We start from the raw sequence: 21093 nt of genomic DNA, 5'->3' as shown, positions 1-21093 counted from the left end.
CGGTAATTCTACTGCATATTAAAAAATCATTTACTTAAAGCTCATATTTCCTGCTGAAAAGATACTTGTGAGTTAGTTTTGTCTTATTTCAAACGTAATAAGATTTTTGCCTTAAAAGTAGAGCAAAAATTCTTGATAAGATTTTATGTTTTTGTTGTGTACAAAGCTTAACCTGCGCATCATAAAATGTTTTTATTAAGAAACATCAAGGGAAAGTGAGCGAAAAACTGGGAAACTAAGGGTCTTTTAAAGATCACCTTCAATGCGTTAAAAAATAATAATAATAATAAAAACAACCTTAGGCCAAATACTTCAAGGGGACACCGATATCTAGAGCTAAGCGATGTGCAAACATAATTGTGCATAGAGATCAAATTGTAATAAATATTAATGTGGTACTAGCATTATGACATGTTTTGTCAAAACATGTATGGGTGATTGTACATTTTTATTTAAAATTTAACTTTACTAAAACATTAAAAAGTTTTTTTTGTTTGTTTTTCTTTTACATATATAGTGCTGTTGGAAAAGTGTATTTTTTTTAAAACAATCATTTCCCATGAAATGTTAGCCAGAGTCTCCGAAGAAACAGCCAAACACTCGACAAAACAAATAAAATAAAACCTGATAAGATTCGGAGATTTTTCAATTATTTCTCCAAGTTGAAAATCTTCTAAAACTTTTCTTTTTTTTCCAAATTGCTCTACACCAAAGAATCACATGAGCAACAAGCAAACGGGGTTTTATAATAAGCAAGAATCTTTACATAGAAGAACGTTCGAAGCGTTCAGAAAGAAGAAGAAGAAGAAGAAGAAAGGAAAGGCAAATGGCTCTATTTTAGCTTTAGTTTTCACCGTTTCTTCGTTTGATGTAGCTTAAAGATGCGAAGCATAATGCCTGTCTTTGGACCACTGAGGTAATTGTTGGTGTGTGTGTGTGTGTAAAACATGCTGAAATGTTTCCTTAAACAATGTAAAAGAGAAACTAGTGTTCCTCTGAGCGTTTCAGAGGTTCCGTCTTAATTCGAGGTATATGATGCCGGGGCTGACTGCTGGCGCCTGTGGAAAATCTTACCAAGCATTCAGACAGATCAAGGTGAATTTCATTCACTCTGCTGTGCTGCGTCTTACAGTGTAACCCCCCCACTAATCCCACCCACCCACTTCAATGATTTCCTGTAGTCTCACTGCTTCATCTGCATCAACACATCCCTAAAAAAGCACCATGTGTCGCCCTGGTTTGTTCCTGAATAATCCCAGGTTCCATTCACCTTCAACTCAGTTCTTTCAGGAGTCGCTTTTTATTATTTACATATTTATATACATTATTTATGCGTGGAGTAATAGAGTTGCAGGTGGGGTTGGCGGTTATTTCACCACTTTGCCGTTTCGCCTTACAGTTTTGGTCGCTTCCTACCTGAATGTTTTCGGTACAAGCACAGCTTTCCTCCATACCAAGAATGAATTGATTAATAAATACAACCAGTAAATGATCATTTAGATTTTCTATTATCTGTTCTGTTTTGTTCCCCCGTAAGGGAGTGTGCTTATTTGATGCTGATGCTGAGCTGGCCCAAGGCACAAGTGAACTAAGCCACTGCACAGGGCCTCCAGGCCAGGAGGGGGCCCCAGAAAAAGTAAAATAAATGAGTACAGAGAAGAGAACGTTCTGCGTTGGCTTGTAAACACCAACTTTCCTTACTAGCTGCGTTTCCATTTACCTTAAAATTGCGAAAATTGGAATTAAGAAAGTAAAGTTGCTTAATGGAAACATTGCTAATTAAAAAAAACAAGTTTTTCACTAGAATGAAGTGGTTTTTCAGCTGCACCAAAATTTGTGTTTTTCCACAAAACTGCAATGGAAAGACGTTTTTTTAGCATTACACGGGTCACATGATGAACAACCGGATGTTACTACTGGTGGAAATGACAAAGAAGACGACAGGAAGTGGCTGGATGATGATGATGTAGCATTTATTAGTCGCGTGCTAAATTAAAATGAGCTCAATAATTTCCATTTGCCTGATTTATCTTTTTTCTCTTTTTCTACCAAAGACTGGATGACAAAATTCTTCAGTCTGGTGTTTGGGTCTCAACTAGCCCTTTTTTGACAAAAATTTTTTTTTACAGAGACTTCACAATTAATATTATTTGTTGTGTTTATTTATTTTTGATATTTAAAATGTCTTCCAGTTCATTTGAATTTTCATTAGAATTTAAAGTTTATTGATCTTTGAGAATGTCTTCTTGCATTATTATTTCATTACCATTATATTACTTGAAAATGGTCTCAAAACAATATTTTTGTTTATCGCAACAATTTCTGGACAATTTATCATCCAGCAAAATTTATTGTGACAGACCTACTAATATGTTTTTTGTAATGATTTATCATGCAAACAAACTTTTTCAAGTGTGATTTTAATTTCGTTTCCATACCAAATGTGTGCCAAACTTTGTCACTAATCCATTTAAGTCAAAAACACACAACTTTGTAGTAGCCGTTTCCATTTAATAAGAAACAAAATTAAAATCAAATGTAAAAATGTTTGTTAAATCCTTAAAAAAAACGATGTGCCATAATCCTCCTGTGACTTCCTATCGTCGTCTTCTTTATGGTTTCTACCAGTAGTAATATCCGGTTGTTGATCATTTGACTCGCGTGATGCAAAAAAAGTGAAATAAACCAATTTTGATCCGACTGAAAAAAAAAAACACTATCAAAGCGCCAAAATATATGTTTTTTAAATTTGTTTTTCGAAGCTGGCGTGTTTCCATTAAGCAGATTTATTTTCAAAGTATTAAATTGCGCATTTTGTCAATTTAAACGCAGCTAGTAACTCTTTCAAGTTCATATAAATCTGCTGCACACATTTTAAAGATAAAGCTGCTTAATCATGTGAACAGATCTTCAAATTCATTGTCAACTCACAAGTTAACACTTCATTACCGCACAGATGATTAAGTTTGAACAATTTATCTGAGACGTTAGTGATGCCGAGGTGATAATTCAAATTTCCTGCTTCAATAAATATTACCCATAATCATAAATTCATCAAAAACAAACTAAATACCAAGAGAAATAAAATTATCTAAAACTATTAAGTAAAGGGATATGAAATAGTTTCTTTATGGGTATGAAATCGAAACAGGAAGTTTAAAGTTTGCACGTTTAAAATTATATTAATTGCTTTCATTTAAAAATTAATTATATTACTATTAATGCTGCTCCTACATGTAATATATGGCTGTTTTATTATTATCGCTAATGTATGGAAGGTGTAATAAGCTTCCATTGTGTTGTTTATCATCTGTGTTAGCTTCCCTGGTTGCTAGCCTGCACAAGGCTGTTTATTTTACCAACAGACATCTAACCGCTTGTTGCATATATTAGCTTCTAAAACAGTGTTATCCAAACAGAAAAACTAATTTGTGTATGGGAGTTTCATTAACTTTTCTAGAATATCATTAGAAAGACTTCTTAGATCAGAAAAGAACAAACTTTAAGAGGTTTTTGTGATGGTGAGCTTTTAAAAACATAGCACCCACTCATTCCCAGTCAGTTTTATGCAATTCATTCAACTCCGCCACCAAAATAACAAAATAACAATCCCAACAGTTTATATTTCACTTGAAACATCCAACTGGTCCAGTTCAGGGTTTGCTCACCGACTAGAAATGGCTTTAAACAGATAGAAGAGAACCGGTCCTGAATGAAACCCATCGAAGGTGAATGGAACTCATAATCTCTCTGGACTTTATGAAACAGGGTTTCTGCACTATTCTACAAAAATGTTTTTAATTCGATACTTTTCGAAGCGCTGCCCATACGTGTGCTGGATTTACCACTTTGCTCTTAGCAATACATCACAACACAGGAAACAAATAAAAAATTAAAATAAAAAATAATAATCAGGCTACAACTATTATTATAGCTTTCTGGGAACTGAACATCTTTTTCTCCTAAACCCTCAAACCCTGACTGAAGGTGGAGTTAAGCTAATGCAATAAGACATGTAAGCCTGAAGGCCAGGGGTGTCCAACGTGAGGCCCACGGGCCATTTGTGGTCCTTGGACTTATTTTGTGCGGCCCCCAACTGCAGTTCAAATATGATTGAAATTTGACCCGTTTATGCAGACAGAGACTTTCAATTCGTAACCAAGGTGAAAAAATGTTTCCGACACAGGAAATTTAAAGTACAACACAAAGTATTTGTGGTTTTAGAACCAAGTTTTAACAAAAGGTAAAACCAAGAGACTTTTACTGAAAAGCCAACTTTGCTGCACCCAGAATTATCTTTTATTCTTTCTTAAACTCAGCTAAAAATAGCAAACGGTTTGAAACAAAGTAACCCAGTTTCTGTTCTTATTACTGAAAATTTATTAAATTGAGCCCAAAGAAACTGAAAACTGGACTTTGTTGTTTTAATACAAACATGCAAAATCTACGAAGGAGTATTAGGGTCTTATAAAATAAAAAAGTAGCAGATTTCTGGCAAAAACCTTAAAACATTTGAGGGTAATCTCAGAAATTTTCTAGAAAAAACAAGAAAAAAAATTAATAAAACTTTTAGATTAATATCAGGAACTTTCTACAAAATTTTTTAATTGAAATGTCAAAACTTTTCTTTTGAAAAATTTAAAGTTTTCTAGAAAATGTCTCAGATTAATGACAAGATTTCTGAGTTTTTGGCAAAAATGTGATCTTTTTTTCTATCTACAAAGGTCCTGATACTGCCAAGTTTTGGATCTATAATATGTGAAGGCTACTTTATTTGACTGATTTTAGGTTGGGTGTTTTTGGCCTTTTGAATCTATATTTTCGACCTACGTGACGATACGTTTGGACACCCCTGCTTTAAGTGCTGTTACCACCAAATAATGAAAAAAAAAAAAAAAAGTGTTAAGCGTTGGTTTGAGGAATGAGCTAACTAATCTCCTCCTCCTCCTCCTCCTCTCCCCTGAATTTCCCTTTCTCCCATTTCCTCCTGTATTTAGGTGGAGGAAGCTCCATGGCTGGCCATGCTCGGCATGCTGCCAACCATAGCGGCTGAGCCAGCCATACCTGAGGTTCCTCCCATACCTGGAGGACTGTGCTTGGTAGGTGAGGTCATGTCGGCTCCACGCCCCTGACCCGGGCCGAGGGTCTGCGGGGCGTGGTGGGCGTGCTGCAAGGCGTGGCGGTCCAGCAAGGTGCGGTGGGTGAATGCCCGGTGGCAAACATTGCACTGGAAGGTGCGCTCGGCACGGTGGGTGCGCATGTGCACGTTCAGGGAGCTTTTCTGCGTGAAGCGTTTGCCGCACATGGTGCACTGGAAGGCCCGGACGCCAGTATGCACCACCATGTGTTTGAGGAGGTAGTCCCGCAGGGAGAAGGAGCGCCAGCAGATGGAGCACTGATGAGGTTTCTGACCTAAAAGACAAACAAAATAAACGTTTACTCAGTTCAAAAGGAATGCATGTGTAAATTAGCAGAGTTGGGTAGTAATTAGTTACTAAGTCTGTCACAATAACAAATTCTGATGGACGATAAGTTGTCCCAGAAGTTATCGCAATAAATGATAACATTGATCTTTTGAGACCATTTTCATGTAATATAATGGTACAAACTTCCAGAAAACTGTAAAACAGCCGAAACACTGAGTTCCTGTGAATCCAGACTAAAAACCCAGCTGTTTAGAGTTTCTTTAAAACACTAATCAACATTTTTGATGGGTAAATGACAAAAAACATGTTTTAATTGTTGATTTTTGAGTTTTTATGATAAAGCACTTTGAAAAGCCTTGTTGATGAAATGTGCTGTACAAATACAATTTGATAACAATAATGCAAGAACACATTTAGAAACACTTTATTTGAATGTGTGTTCATAAGACTGACGTAACACCTGCTATGAACATGAAGGAATCTTCATGAATGTTTATGACTGCTGTCATGATGTGTAATTTTGTAAATAATGACACTTTTATTGCAAAGTTTCACTAAAAGCTGCATTAAAATTAAATTAAAAGTGTCAGCTTTGCATTATTCTGTAGATTTTTAATGCAAAGTTACAATATAACTGTCATTATTTACCAAATGATGTATCATGACAGTCAAACATTGATGACGACTCCTTCATGGTAATCACAGCTGTTCTGTCATGTTCATGTCAGTTTTATGCAAACCTCTTCAAATAAAGTGTTACCACAGATTCTGAGATCAACAAACCTCTGAAGAACATTTTACACTGGATGTGGAAGACATTTTAAATATCCTAAGTAAATGAATAAAATGACAGAAACAACAATTAAACTGAATTATAAATTCTGTAAACAAAACTGTCCTTCAAAAACAGGTCTAGTTGAGACCAGTGAACCAGACTGAAAACTTTTATCATCCAGTTTTGATAGAAATGGAGAAAAGAGAACAACAACAAATTGCACAAATGGAAATTATTGAGCAATAAATTGATTTAGTGTTTGCGTCTACATTACCTGAAATCAATCAAAGGGTTCTAGAATTAAGTCAGATCATTGTGTAATCAAAAGTTTTTTCAGTTTTCCACTTTGTGCATTTTAATTTGAAAAACTTTTGGGACAATTTATCATCCAGCAAAGTTTGGTTTTAGTACAGAACTCACCCGAGTGGATAAACATGTGCTTGCTGTAGTTCTTCCTGGATCGCAAAGATTTGCCACAGTGCGTGCAGTCGAACGAGGTCTCAGATCCCTGGGAGGAAGGAGAGGGCCCTGCTGAACAGGAGGACGCTGAAGAAGTGGGGACGGGGGTCATCGGCGCTGGGGGCGGAGCCTGTTGGGACGGCTCACTTCCCGCCATGTTGTCCATCCCTCCCATGGGTCCTCCCACGTAGAACGGGGGAGGCTGCGAGTGGCTCACTGGGTACTGGAAAAGAAGCTATGGAGGAATACGGACAGATCATCGTAAGACAGGGTTTATGGCTGAAAAACCTGCCACAATATAAGCATTTCATATCGATAATGATCATTTTATTGTTTTAAATATATGAAACACTGACAGTGACGTGACTTTTCCTCTTCTATCCACTGTTTTCACTCCTTGCCCATTGTTTTTATACATTTTTAAGCAGTTACGGCGGCGAAACCTTAAACTGCTGCTGTGCCAGTCACTCAACTGTTCTGTTGTTGCTAGGTAACCAAAGAGTGAGTGAGTTGCTAGGGAACCAGAGTGAGTGAGTTGCTAGGTAACCAAAGAGTGAGTGAGTCAGTTGAATCCACCACATAGCTTAGTTGCCTAAAGCCTTTCCTTTACCTAAATCTCCCAGAATGCCTTGTGGTTCTGGGTCAGATTTCAGTGAATGTACATATATTGATTATTGACTATTCCTACAGTTGTATTTTCTGTTGATATTGATCATATGTCTATCTCAGTATATACTGTTATTTGATTTATTGTCTAACACATGAGTAAAAGCTCAGCACAAACTATTAGCTTTGGTCTCTAGAGACAAACGTCTACAGCAGGGGTGTCCAAAGTGCGGCACAGGGACGATTTATAGCCGTCTGAAGGACTCTGAGCGGCCGCCCTGAGCTCATCTCTAGATTTTAATGCAGATTAACACTTTTAAATGTTATAGGGAAACATTTTCTTTTACAGATAAATCAGGATCAGAGTAACTTTATTGATCCCCAAGGCTAGATTGTTGATTTGTTGACAAGCTACTCCCATCCAAAGTGTCATATCTTCAACCAGATTTTTAAAATTTTCAAACTTTAGTAAGATTTTCTTCAGTCATATTTGTCTTTGCGGTATTGCCAGTGTGTGACAGGAGGCACTGACCTGGTTGTTGATGGACTGCGAGGACGGAGGCGGAGTCAGCGGCTTGTTGACCCTTCCTCTGGGGTTAAACGCCATGGCTTGAGGAGGTTCACTCTGAGGCCAGAAACTCTCTGAGAAAACCCCATGGTCATCGTAGAAATCCTAAAATCCACACAAAAAGGTCACATAAATTATCTGCAAAACAAACAGATGAATATATAAAAATCAAACATTTAATGGTTTTCATAGTTTAGCTTCAGCTCCTGGATTAAAACAGATCTACTGGATTTCATTTAAGGGCATCAAAGTAAAAGGGGCCGAATGCAAATTAACTCAGGTTCTGATGATTAATTGAAGGATTCAATACATAAAAATAAAAAAAAAAAAAAAATTCTTTGCCCTGATTCTTCAGTTGTTTCTTCGTTACGCTGCCTCATGATTTCAGCTGTTTCAAGGGGAAGATTATTGCGGTTGCACAAAATGAAGTTTTTCATTTCAAAATGAACATAATGAACTTAAAAAAAACATGAACTGTTATACTGTTAGGTCTCCATCAAAAAAGAAATAAGTGGATATTTCATACAGTAAACTAAGTTTGCTTACATAATAAAAAATAAAAATATAATCAGAACACCAAGTAGAGAACATATTTGCAGATTTGATATTTAACTCCATAAGAAATGCAATAATGATGAAGAACATAATTCAACTTTAGTGATGGTTCTTATCATATTCCAATCTGAATGTAATAAATATTATAAATATACACAAAGTCACATTTTATTTTTATTTACCAATAATTACATTTTAAAATGCAATTAGGAAAAGAAATGATGCTTCATGATAATTTCTGATAAATTTATTAGTCATTTTTGTTCTTAAAATAACCAAATTTCCACTAAACTTCATATTTTGGTCCGTCTGATTATGTCATTTTTAAATATTAAGTGATTGATAATTTGATCAGTTACTCAGTACTTGAGTAAACTTTTTACCTAATACTTTTTAACTCTTATTTGAGTCATTTCTTGGATGGCTACTTTTTACTTTTACTTGAGTGAAAATATGTTGAAGTAGTGCTACTCTGACTTGAGTACAATTATTGTACTCACCTCTGCATATTACACAACAATTAGAAATAAAAAACCCAAACAGGTTTTTTTTGTCAACCGATACCTTTTTTCTGTTTATGGCAATAAAAACCGACACAAACGAAGGAGAAAATCAGCCCGTCAAGACTCGTCTCCCACACAATATGAATGCAAATTGTGTTGATGAACCCTGCTTTTTCTCTAATTATCATTTCTAATTATGCATGTTAAACTAATTATCATCCCATTTACAATCTCTGCAGTTAATCATATCTATCGCCTTTGGCACCAACTGATTACAAAAAAGAAAGTAAAAAAAAAAGATTTTATTAACATGTTAATATTTCGTATATTCCACTTCCCAACTGATGCAAGGTTACAGCCATTTTCAAAGACCGAACCAGGTAAAGATGGCAGAAGGTCCGTCTGGCTCATATAAACAATCCATCGACAAAGTCAGGTAGAAAACAACTACAACTGCAAATGTACCACATATGCAAGGGAACAAATGATTCACTGCACAAAAAAACTAAAAATCTTGCCACACATTTTTGGTCTAATTTCTAGAGAAAATATCTTAGTACATTTGAAATAAGACAAAACTAACTTTTCAGCAAGAAATATTAACTTATTCTAAGTAAATATTTCCTTAATTTTGATGAAAAATTAATGTCAGATTATTTCACTTGTAGGAAGACATTTTTCCCATGTTATAAGTGAAATAATCTGCAAGTGGAGCCAGTATTTTTTTTAAATCAATAATAAGGAATTGTTGACCCATTTCTTGCTCTAACATTAGTTTTGTCTTATTCTGAGTGTAGATATTCACACTAGGACCAAGACCAAAAATCCTCGGTCAGACTTGGTGTTTTTGCAGTCTAAGCATCAACGTTTGCACCATTAGCAAAGAAAAAAAACCTTCAATGCTTTCCATTCAAAGTCACAAACACAAGCCAATCAAAACTGGATGATTTTCAGCCCAACTGAAACAGACTAAACTAAAACATCTGATTTTTTTTTACCTTTCCTGCTCTATCCACAGTTTTCACTCCACTGCATTGTTTTTTATTTTTTAAGTAGTTATGAGGCACAGTGCTGCAACCTTAAACTGCGACTGCACCAGTTACTCCACAGGTTGTTGCTAGGTAACCAAAGAGTGAGTGAGTTGCTAGGTAACCAAAGAGTGAGTGAGTTGCTAAGTAACCAAAGAGTGAGTGAGTTGCTAGGTAACCAAAGAGTGAGTGAGTCAGTTGATTCCACCAACTTTTCTTCAGTGAATATATTCTAAATATTTAATATTCTATCAAATGTATTATCTACTGACATTGATCACATGTCTATCATGATATATATTATTGATTTATTGTCAATAACAAGGCCTGAGGTGTCAAATTCCAGTTCTCCAGAGTCTGCATGTTTTTTGGTCCAACACACCTGAATCTAATCACTGAATTAGCTCCTCGATATGCAAACAAATGCTCGAGTCCTGCTAATGACCTAATTATTTGATGCGAAGGCTGCAATTAACAACTGTTTTAGTAATTGATCATCCTGACAGTTAAATCGGATAAAAAAGTGGCATATTCCACAGATTTTTCATTTAACTACTTCAGTCTTTTTATACAGTATAAAAAATACATCTAAAAATACAAATAATTAAATTAATTTTTTAAAATAAAAAAACAAACATGTTTATTGCTTAAAGTACAGTAACATTAGTGAATTTGAACCAGGTGAAGCTGAAACTATTTCACTTCAGAAATTTTGAGTAAAACGTATTTACAAATAAAATGTTTTTTTTCAACTTATAATTTTTATATTTCGTTGTTACATAATACAGAACAAAAAAGAACAAATGTTTAAAATGAATAAAATCAGAACACAGTGACAACTTCTTTTATTCCAACCTTATGGTGTTTAGTTCCTGCAAAGATTTCTAATCTAATCTGTATTAGATTAGCTATTAGAGCTAATCTAAAATCTAATCCTCCATCAGAAGCTTCTTCAGATTAGCTGTAATACAGACCAGAGCTTTCCTGCCAACAGCCATCACCATCTCCAGTAACACTTTGAAAAATATGAATGAATGAGTTACAACATATAATTTTCCTTTGGGATCAATAAAGTATGTTTGAATTTAAACAACATCCATTTTTCCCACAGTTGTTCAGCTTTTGATTGTCGTTTTCTGAGAATGGAAATAAATCCCTCCATCAAAGGTGTTTTTATCTTAAGTACAAAATGTATAGATATTTTGTGCAGCTTTGGCTTAATTACTGCCCTTAATATGTTGTTTTTTCAGCAGTTGCCTTTATTTGAGTCTAAATTAGTAAATTACTAAATTAGTAGACAATTAATTTGATTGTTTCAGCCTCATTTGATTCAGGTTTCTTGAGGCAGAGACACATCTAAAAGTTTCAGGACATCGACCCTCGAGGACTGGGAGTCATAAAATGAGATAAAACTGGTTTCTTTCTTTCAGACTGCTAGTTATTAACCACGCTATTCCCCAATTTGAGATGCAAAAAACTGCCTAAAATGTGAACTCTAAAAATCATTTTCTTTTTTTTTTCCTTCTACGTACTAATAAGCCACAACTTCCTTTACTTGATAAGACATCGTGCTGGCTCATTTGCATAAAAAAAACATTTAAATGAGCCCTAAAAGATCTTAACCTATGGGGATTATAGTTCAAGTAGCATAGAGATGAGTCAGAATGAACTTTGCTTTCCACCACGTCCTGTCTTGTAAAGAGAAAAGAAAAACTGCTGAAAAAAAAAAATTCTGTGAAGATGTGCCAGTTTGTGCACTTTACTTCATTTCTAATTAAGACTTGGTGCAGTGCTTCACAGAAAACTGAAGGCAGAGCTGAAACCTTTTGACAGAGTGGCAGCTCTTCTTTGTGTAGGCTGCAGTGTTCAGCACCATGCACCATAAATAAGAAGATTCTTGGTAAAAAATAAATACAAAAGCCCTTTTTATGTATACATTTTCTGCAAAAATCCATGCTCCATATTTTAAATGCAGAAGGAATAGCCTTCTTCATGTAGCAGATGCTGAACTATAAATAAAAATCTCAAATTTTAGCCTTCAACTGCTGCTTTTCCTCATTAAAAATCAGCATACCTGTCCGAAGCTGGCCATGGAGTCCTGGGCGCCCTCCTGCTCTTGGTCCCGCCTCCCGTCCTCCAGGGAATAGACGGTCCCGTCCGAGTCCTGCACGCCTTCATCTTTAACCACGACTCCCTCTCCTCCCAGCACCTGAAAACAGGAAGGTCCACGTCAATCCATGCAACAACTGACGACAGAGCTAAAAAAAAGGCAGCAGAAAAAAAAAAAACAAGTCAGTAAGGACAGTGGCACTGTCCAGGCTGCAAGCGGCTCCTAATGAGCGCCAGGCACTTACAGCTAATATGCAGAAGTCCATAGATTACCAAGGCTGCTGCTACTGGAGTTGAGACAATAGATACAATTGTGCAAAGTGGAGAAACATCTCTGCGATATACGCCAATGCAGTGCGAGAAGAGGGAAAAGCATATAAAGAAAGCAAAGGAAAACGTTGCAGCTCTGCATGCCTGAAAGCTGTAACCATAGCAACCCTTTCCCTTATCCCCCTACCTGGAGTCTTAGCGGCTGCCTCTGCTTGCGGCTGTGGCTCGCCCCCCTGTCTCTGTCTCCGTCTCTTCCCCGCTCCCTCCCGTCCAGGTCCTCCTCCTCGCTGTAGCGGTCCATCCCCACCAGGTCGTCGGAGAGGTCGGCAGCGTTGCCACGGAGGCTGTCCCTGCCGACGCTGTCCACGCTGCCCACCCCGGAGCTGCAGCCTGCAGACAGGCTTCCCGTGCTACTGGTGCCAGCTCCGTTGGCGGTCTGCGCCAGCAGGTCTCGCAGCTTGTACCGGACGTCCTGAGTGCAGCTGGAGGTCTGCTTCATGAGGACCGGGCCGGCACCGGGGGGCATCCCGTCTCCGCCGCACATGGAGCCGGGCCCCATCTCCCCCAGCGCCATCAGGCTAACAGTGCTACTTTGATCTATGGGGCCCGGCCCACTGTCACTGACGCTGGAGCCCCCCAAACCCCCGGCCATGTTGCTAGCCCCACATTCTGTCATGAAATTAGAGAAGTTTGCATAACCTCCAACCCCGCCTGCGCTACCAACAGAGCAGCTCCCACTGCTGCCGCTCTCCCTCCCTTTGCCCAGGCCACGCTCTTCCTGTTTTGGGAGAACTCCAGCAAGCATCCCTCCTCCGGCTCCTGTCCCTGCAGCTGCTGCTGCGGCTGCCGCTGCAGCTGCACTCGCCGCCTCCGCCGCCGCCTTTCTCTGAGAGATGATCTGGGTGCATTCATCAATGACCGTCTTGATCTGCAGGATGCTGGCAGCTGTCAGGATGCAGAGGGCCTGCGACTGCAGCACCACCAGGGAGCCGCTGTACATGAAATCCACGAGCTGCTTCACGGTTTCCGCGGGTACCAGCGGCGGCACTGAGATCTCCGAGTGACCCAGCAGGAGCTTGTCCTGGAAAAACGGGCTGCCGGCCGCCAGGACGCAGGCGTGGGCACGCAGGGAGGCGTCGTGTATCCGGACGGTCACGTCGCAGAAGAGGCCTTCGCGCCGCTGCGTCCGCAGGGCCTCCAGCACCGACTGGCTGGAGTTGTGCAGGTGGATGTAGTGCACGGTTTCCGTGCCGGACACCATGGCCGGGGGCGGAGAGTCGCTGGGGACTGGGTGGGAGTGGGAGTGGGGCTGGGGGAGGGGGGTCAGGTGCCTCGGGTTTTGCGTCAGCTTGAGGTGTGAGGAGGACGGAGAGGGAAACGGATGCGGTGCGCGGGGCCACAGAGCGGCGGCCGCTTCGGCTCAAAACGTCATGAGTGCGATGGAGGATCTGGGCGGTGAAGCGTAGGAGGAGCTGCGTCTGTTAACGTGAAGTCAGGCGGTCGTTCCAAACAGCTTCACTGTCATCTGGAAAATCTATTAAAACACAGTCAAAATTTACATTAATGCATAAAGAGCATGACCGTTTACATTTCATAAACAGAAAAAAATTATCTGCATCTTTGAACAGAGTTGGGTTCAAAGATGAATAGTTACATTTATTCAATTACTTTTACTTTTTTTAAATTTACTTTTAGGAGAATATTTAGTTCTGTCTCAGTAATTTTATTATTAAATATCTCTACTCTTACTCGAGTAAAATTTCTGGATTCTCTATTCACTGATTGAAAAACAAATGTTTTAACCAAAAATTCACCGGACATAGGCACACACCTGCAGTTTTTGTTAAAGTCTCATACATTTTTTGTTGAAAGAAACTTATTTGGAATTTTTTTCTTTTGCCTGACTGTTATTTTTCATTACTTATACGAATTATTGTATTTTTGCCCTTAAAATACTAAAATTTCAACTTAAATTTATATTTTGGTCCATCTGATTATGCAGTTTTTAAATATTAAATGATTAATTATTTGATAGTTTACTCAGTATTTGAGTAGACTTTTGACTCTTACTTTAGTAATTTCTTGGACGGCTACTTTCTACTTTTACTTCAGGTAAAAATATGTTGAAGTAGTGCTACTTTTACTCGAGTACAATTTTTGGGTACACTTCCCACAAAAGGCCTCATAAATCCACTAGTGAGGTAAAAAAAAAATTGTGACTCATTGAGCTTCAGGCTTTAATGACACATAAAAACATAAATTTTAAACATATCAAACAATTAACATAAAAAAACAAAACAAAAATCCAAACAAATACTCGTATATGTCTCTTTTTCTGTCTGGTTACTGCGTATACGCCTGAATGTTGAAAAGGTGAGCACCTGAGCGGCTCCGGGTTAATCATTAAATTAGTCGCGTGCGTCCTCGTGAACACCTGTTTTGGACAAATGACAGCACGTGCGGTGCGCGAGTCCGGCGGCTCTTCGGGTCAGCAAACTTGGCGGTTCCGCACAGCGGGTGGCCGGTGCCGAAACGCAAAGACGGGGGAAAGGGAAAAAAAAAAAAACCCATAAAAAACGACCGTTAGCTGTGAAAAGAAAAGCTCGAGGACCGAGGTGGTAGTTTGTAACAAATGGCAAGCCGTCGTTGATGCAGTCTGAAGGTTTTGTCTGTTGGAAATGTTAATAATTGCCAACCGTCAGCGCCTGAAGTCAGCAAACAGGTTATCGGTAACGGGCTAACACTGGCTAGCGCTAGCTGTTGACATTAGCCGTGTAGTTCTGGCACGGAAATTTGCAGAAAATCTACACGCAAACCGCGATTTTGTAGTTTTTATAACGCAAATCGAAGCATTAGACGTACAACTACAAATGGCACCTTACCTAGTATCACCAAACTGCCTACTGAAGGTTGCTCCCACGCTTTAACCAATGCTAACCAAGCTAGACTACTAGCCCAAAGACACAATTAGTAAAGTTAGCCTGCCGACGGCTAACGCAGCCTGCGTTCTCCAATGTTTGAAGCGCGTCAACAACACACTGGAGTTGAATATATTCCAGGTGTCATGGCGTGTCGTTAAATCCCAGCTACTCACCGGGGAAATGGACGGTGACAGTTCGGCGCGTGTTAGTTTGGTGTCAGATGGATGCAGCAGGAAGCCCTCATGTAACGCACCCAGTCTGGTTGGAGCTCAAACAAACACCAGTGCGCACACACATTCAGCTTCACACAGGCAGACGCATAGAGACACAGAAAATGAGTTTTCTTTTGAACAACGTCAACTAAACCACAGCTGTAGGTGTTTCTATGTAATCAAAGAAACTATAAGCAGACTCTCTTTCTGCACAAAGTGGAACAGTACCTTTTTTTTTCCTTTACAAACCCTCACACACTTTAAGATAAGAATGCGTGGAAATGCAAAGAAACACACCTATACACCCACGCACCTTCAAATAAGCATACCTGAAAGACAAGAAAAAACGTGTAGGGTTTATAAGATTAATACTTAATCTGATTTAAGACTTTAGACTGGGGTTTACATACAACACAAAGATTCCTAGAAACCACAAATGAGAAATTTCTGACATTTTGAGCTTGGCTTCCCTTGAAATTCAACAGGAACACAAACAGTAGGATGTTTTTAGTAAGACTGCATGATATATCGGCACCAACATCAGTATCGGACGATGGTAATTGTTTAAAACTGGGTCGATATGAACAACTGATATTTTTATATTATTGCCATTTGTTCTGGTGGGGATTTTTTTCTAAAAGTGTCGATATAGTGAAATATATCGGTAAATATTGGTTGTCAACCATAATAGCAATATTATCGGATATCAATATCAGCCTGAATTTTTTGTACTGGTGCATCTCTAGTTTTTAGTTGTAAAAGGGGCTTTGAGTAGAAGAGTATAAATTTGTAAATTTATACTCTTCTACTCTTGTTTTTGTACTAAAAGTACAAAAACAAGTAGAACATTCAATACTCTAAGGACAAATTTACAGCATACAGAAATTTTTTAATAACTACTGTGTAATTATAAACAGTATACTGGGTGTGCTGTGGTGGCGTAGGGGTTAAGCACAGCCCACATATGGAGACTTTAGTCCTCAATGCAGCTGTCGCAGGTTCGATTCCCGGTCTTGGCGACCTTTGCTGCATGTCTTCCCCCTTCTCTCATTACCCACTTTCCTGTCAATTAACTATCAAATAAAGGCCACTAGAGCCAAAAAAAATAGTATACTGTAATTAAAAGAAATGTGCAACTGAGTAGAACAAATAAAAAATATGTGCATGTAGTGAATAAAAAACAACAGACTACAAGAAGTGAGGGTAAAACAGCAAACAGGGATGTGCAAATAATAGCAGGAATGTTTTCTGAAAAGTGAAAAACTATAAATAAAAGCAGGGATGTTAACTCTCATTGAGATTTCTGATAACCTTGGAGCAATACACAGCAGGTTCACAGAACAAGTATAAAACAAAAATGTTAATTGTAAGTTGATCTTTTTATTTCAAACAGAAGCAAAAATTATTGCAGTTGCTGCTAAGTTTCTAACTTATTTTAATTTTAAGGCACACTGCTTTGTGAAGTAGTAATTTTGAAGCATTTATTCTTTAGGATTTTATATATTTTTGATGTAGGGCTCTTTGGAGAATAACCAGCTGACATTAACTGTTAGATCAGCTTTTTTTATGCTGATTTAGAAATAACAGGTATGTTACAGAATGTAAGACATGGATCAAGTCAATCATGAGTGTTTTTGCTCATGTGACACAATATTTTATTCATTTACTGTCATGTTTTTTTTTCTCTTCTGCTTGTTTAGAAGAATTAAAATGATAAAGTTCCTTTGCGCGCATTAATTTACAAAACATATTGGTTAGTGTGATAGAAATAGAAAATAGAAAACTCTTATTCCTTTAAAATTTTGAATTTAGGGACCAAAATTAAGAAGCAGATGATGAAACTGGATTCAGGTTAAGATTAATTCAGCCCTCCATACAGAAAAATAAAGGAAAATCCATCAGTATGCTCCATTTTCAAGATGATGACATCACTGGATACGATTTCCTGTACTAATCAGAAGTTTAATCTAAAAATTACAAATATTTTGGTAATCATTGGGGATCAGGGCATGTCTTTTGCATTATTAAAATAATTTATTTTGACTGTCAAAATAAAATTTCTCCTTATGTCATATTCAGTCAGTTAAATTATTTAATGGTCATAATAAAAAATTTAAATCAATGCATATACCCTAAAAAAAACAAACAAACATTAAACATCAACTTTAGCCCCTAGAGGGAAATGTCTGATTTGAACTTAACTTAATAAGCAAAGAACTGACACAATAAGAACCGGATGTGATCAGTTGGGAAAGCTTGCTGGACTATTACACAATACAACCACCCAGCTTTTTACAAACACATGTCTCTGATTACTTTTATTCTCTGCTTTGAATATGACAGGTGCTTTGGCCTGTTCAAGATGTGCTCATTATTTTTTTTACATAAAGGTCACTCTTTGATAATGAGATTTCAGTCTAGTGAGTTCTGCCCTTTTTGAGCTCCTTTCAGAGTGAGCAGCTTTAGGGCTCTGTCTCTTTAAATCCAAATAAGCTGCTGCTGACCACGCTCTCTAATCAACTTTTACACTCACAGATGAAAATGGCTGCAAACAGATGCGCAATTATAAACCATACATGTTTGGAAAGCAGAAGTGGAGCCTCCTGCACAACGAAAAAGAAAGCAAGTAGTTTCTGGATGGTAATCAGCAACACAACACATGTCTTTTCCAGCAGCCATTGTACAGCACAGACAGAAGAAAAACCAGCTGACCAAACCTGGTCCCCCAACTTTGACACAAAACGTTACATTTGTGCTGGTTTGTGCAGCCAAATCTTTTGTTTGTGCTGCTATTATTTTAAAGACATTAATAAAGCAGTTTCCAGAGGTCATCATCGATGTCTTGAAAGCAAAAGCAGCACAAAAAGAAATATTTGCTGCACAAACATCGCTGAATTGATTGACACCAAATTAGTTTGATTTTGTAAATGTGAGTGGAGGGAGGGAGGTCGGTTGACCTCTGATGATCTTTGGAAACTTTTTGAAATTGAAAATGAGCTGGAGCTCTGCTTGGGTTGCTAGTTAACAGTCTGGTCATCACTGGGGTTGCTAGGTAACAGTCTGGGCTTTGCTAGGCAATGGTGCAGTGCACGTTGAATGTGACTCATTAATTGATTGGGAGGTTTTTGAAATGGCTCGTTTTTCAGACACCAAAAAACATTAACTTTTGCCAAAAAAAACACGTCTGGGTGTTTTTTTAAGCAGCAGAGACGCAAAAACTTGCAAAATGTGAATTTTTCACATTTTTTTCCCCCTTTGATCCCAACCTAGGACCTTCTAAGAAAACAAAATCTTTTTCCAAAAACACTTAATGGCGGTAATAAAACATGTTGTCCGAGGCCACAAGTCAAGGGTGAGATGTAACAATGACATTTGGTTTGTGTAACCAGTCAGACGCCAAATCTAAAAGCTAAACAAAAACTCAGAAACCATTTCCAGTGAGAAGAGTAAAAAGCTGAGAGAAAAAAAATTAAATTTGAAGCTTTTACCCAGCCAACAGGTGAGTTTGTACAGGGTTTTTGTGTCGCGCTGCCATCACCATTTCCCCTGTCGTCCCACACAGCTGTTGGCTTTTAAAAGTGAAGCTGGACGCTTTCATTTCTGAGAACAGCTGTGGGTGATATCGCCGTCTTCACTTAGTGAAAGCAAATAGCTGCAGGCAGCTAAAAAGCAGCTTTTCTTTGTCGGCTTATGACAGAAATTATTCATGAAAAAAAATCTCTTTGCTGTTCTACTTTTTAGAAAGCAACACACATACAATAAGCTGGTTGAGCTATTTATTTAGGAAACACCTGTTTTTAGCTCTCCAGTTGCAGCCTTACCCTAATCAGAGTGATATGGGCCGCTCCTTCGGCTTTTTACAGCTCAAAATATTTCCAAAGAGTCAAATTTGACTTTCTCAAACGAGAGGGAAAAGGTCCAGGAGGCTCGTTTCAGGGAGCTGACTGGAGGGGAGGTGAAGTCTTTTGTTACATCCGTAAAACAAACTACGGTCACTCCAGCTCTTTCTCTGGTGACTTGAAGTGCTGAAGCTCAAAGACTCAGTATGATGAGAATCAAAACCAAACACTAGTAGCAAATTAGACTTTATTTCAGTGTTTTGGTCAAGACTAAAATTTAATTCACAATATTATTTGGATTTGGCTCAGAAGTGAAATTGTAGTTTGAATGAGGGATTTTGAAAAGATCTCATCTAATCTCTTTTAGAGATAAAACGATTAATCGAGGTGAACCGATTGTTCAAATAATTGTCAACCAATTTGGTAACCGATTAATCGTTAACTGGAGTATACAGACTTAAAAAAAGACCATTTGCTGAAAGAACAACACAGTCAGAGCAGTAATTAAACCAAAACCAAACAGTAATTAAACCAGGGATGTCCAAAGTGTGGCCCTGGGGCCATTTGTGGCCCTTCGGTCCACACTTCAACAATGTAGTGAATTTGCGTTTAATTTGAGATTTTTTCAAACAAAATCCTCTTAAAACAAGACAAAGTAAAATAAATATGAGGACAATAAACCCAAAAAGGTTTAAAAAATGTTTACCTGTATTTAAGACAGGTAAACATTTTTAAACATTCAAGACCGTGCTTATATTTTGGATAGGCAATTATTTACAGATTCCACTATTTTTCTTCATTAAAATATCTTCTATTGAAGAGATAAAAACAATAAATGTCTTACAAAAGAAATATTTTCACTTTTAATTTTCTGGTCGTCAAGTACTTTCAACTTGACACTTTTGGCCCTAATGGCTAACCTTTTGGACACCACTAAATTACTTTTTAAATCTGATTAATCAACAGAATAATCCATTACTAAAATAATTGTTAGCTGCAATTACAATAAATTGGTTTCAAATATTTGGCATTTATCTGTACTCTTCCCAATTCCTGATATTTGACATTGCTTCATAATTTTATCAAGAAAATAGTGCTTCATGGTGTAGCAATCCATGTCACATTTACTACCTAGTCCTAAATTTGTACCTCTACCTGTTTAAAAGTTTAAGAAAAAGACGAGATTTACTCCACAAGAGAACATAATTTAATGAGGTGTAGGTGGATGTGTTGGTCACAAGTCTTTAAATGCAGTAAAAATAAACAAAGGGATTCAGTACTGTTGTTTCGGCTGATGTAAGGCATGCAATCTCCACAGAGCTCTGAACACTGAAAGCTACAGGTCATCACAGTAGGACACACAGACACTCAGCCACAGCTACACACAGAAGCGCTCTTAAATCCTCTGTTGTTAGGACCCAATAGACATTTATTCTTTGCACACACGATGAATAGAATTTAGATTCATCACAACAGCAAAAGTAAAGAACAAATACCAATAACATATTCTAAAATGTCCGTTTTCTACCTTATCCACTCTTCAGGAAAGTGATGTGGTTCAGCAGGAATAATTAAAACATGTTAGCGACAATGACAGTTACACAGACAGGTTAGTAGCCTAAACACGTCATGTGAGCATGTTGCACATAGAAATACGATGATTAGAACAGCCGTGACTCTTGCATTTGACCCTAAAACTGCGAAAAACACAAAATCCTACCATGTATTCTACTTTCAGGTGCAGATATCTTATAACACAAAACTACTAACCATTGGCTTGTTTTAAGCCAATAATTCCTTAATATTGATGAAAAACTACTAC

General features: G+C 37.8%; 1 protein-coding gene across 2 annotated transcripts; it reads right to left on the bottom strand.

The window, feature by feature from the left end:
- Positions 1-4645: 4645 nt before the first annotated feature.
- On the bottom strand, positions 4646-15809 carry zbtb45 (zinc finger and BTB domain containing 45). Of its 2 annotated transcripts, none has more exons than XM_007574666.2 (6): positions 15394-15809; positions 12487-13833; positions 11995-12129; positions 7799-7939; positions 6622-6895; positions 4646-5412 (listed from the first exon to the last, which is right to left on the bottom strand). In XM_007574666.2, exons 2-6 carry the CDS (start codon positions 13558-13560, stop codon positions 4994-4996), a joined length of 2043 nt encoding a protein of 680 aa, XP_007574728.1. In that variant the 5' UTR covers positions 13561-13833; positions 15394-15809; the 3' UTR covers positions 4646-4993. The 2 variants fall into 2 exon arrangements, with proteins under 2 accessions (XP_007574728.1, XP_016517564.1); XM_016662078.1 differs by lacking the exon at positions 15394-15809 and adding an exon at positions 15182-15374.
- Between the last annotated feature and the right edge of the window lie 5284 nt (positions 15810-21093).

The sequence above is a fragment of the Poecilia formosa genome, unplaced genomic scaffold (genome assembly GCF_000485575.1).
Source record: "Poecilia formosa unplaced genomic scaffold, Poecilia_formosa-5.1.2 Scaffold358, whole genome shotgun sequence".
NCBI lineage: Eukaryota > Metazoa > Chordata > Actinopteri > Cyprinodontiformes > Poeciliidae > Poecilia > Poecilia formosa.
Note: the sequence above shows the minus strand (reverse complement) of the source record. Positions and strands in the feature narration are given on the sequence as shown.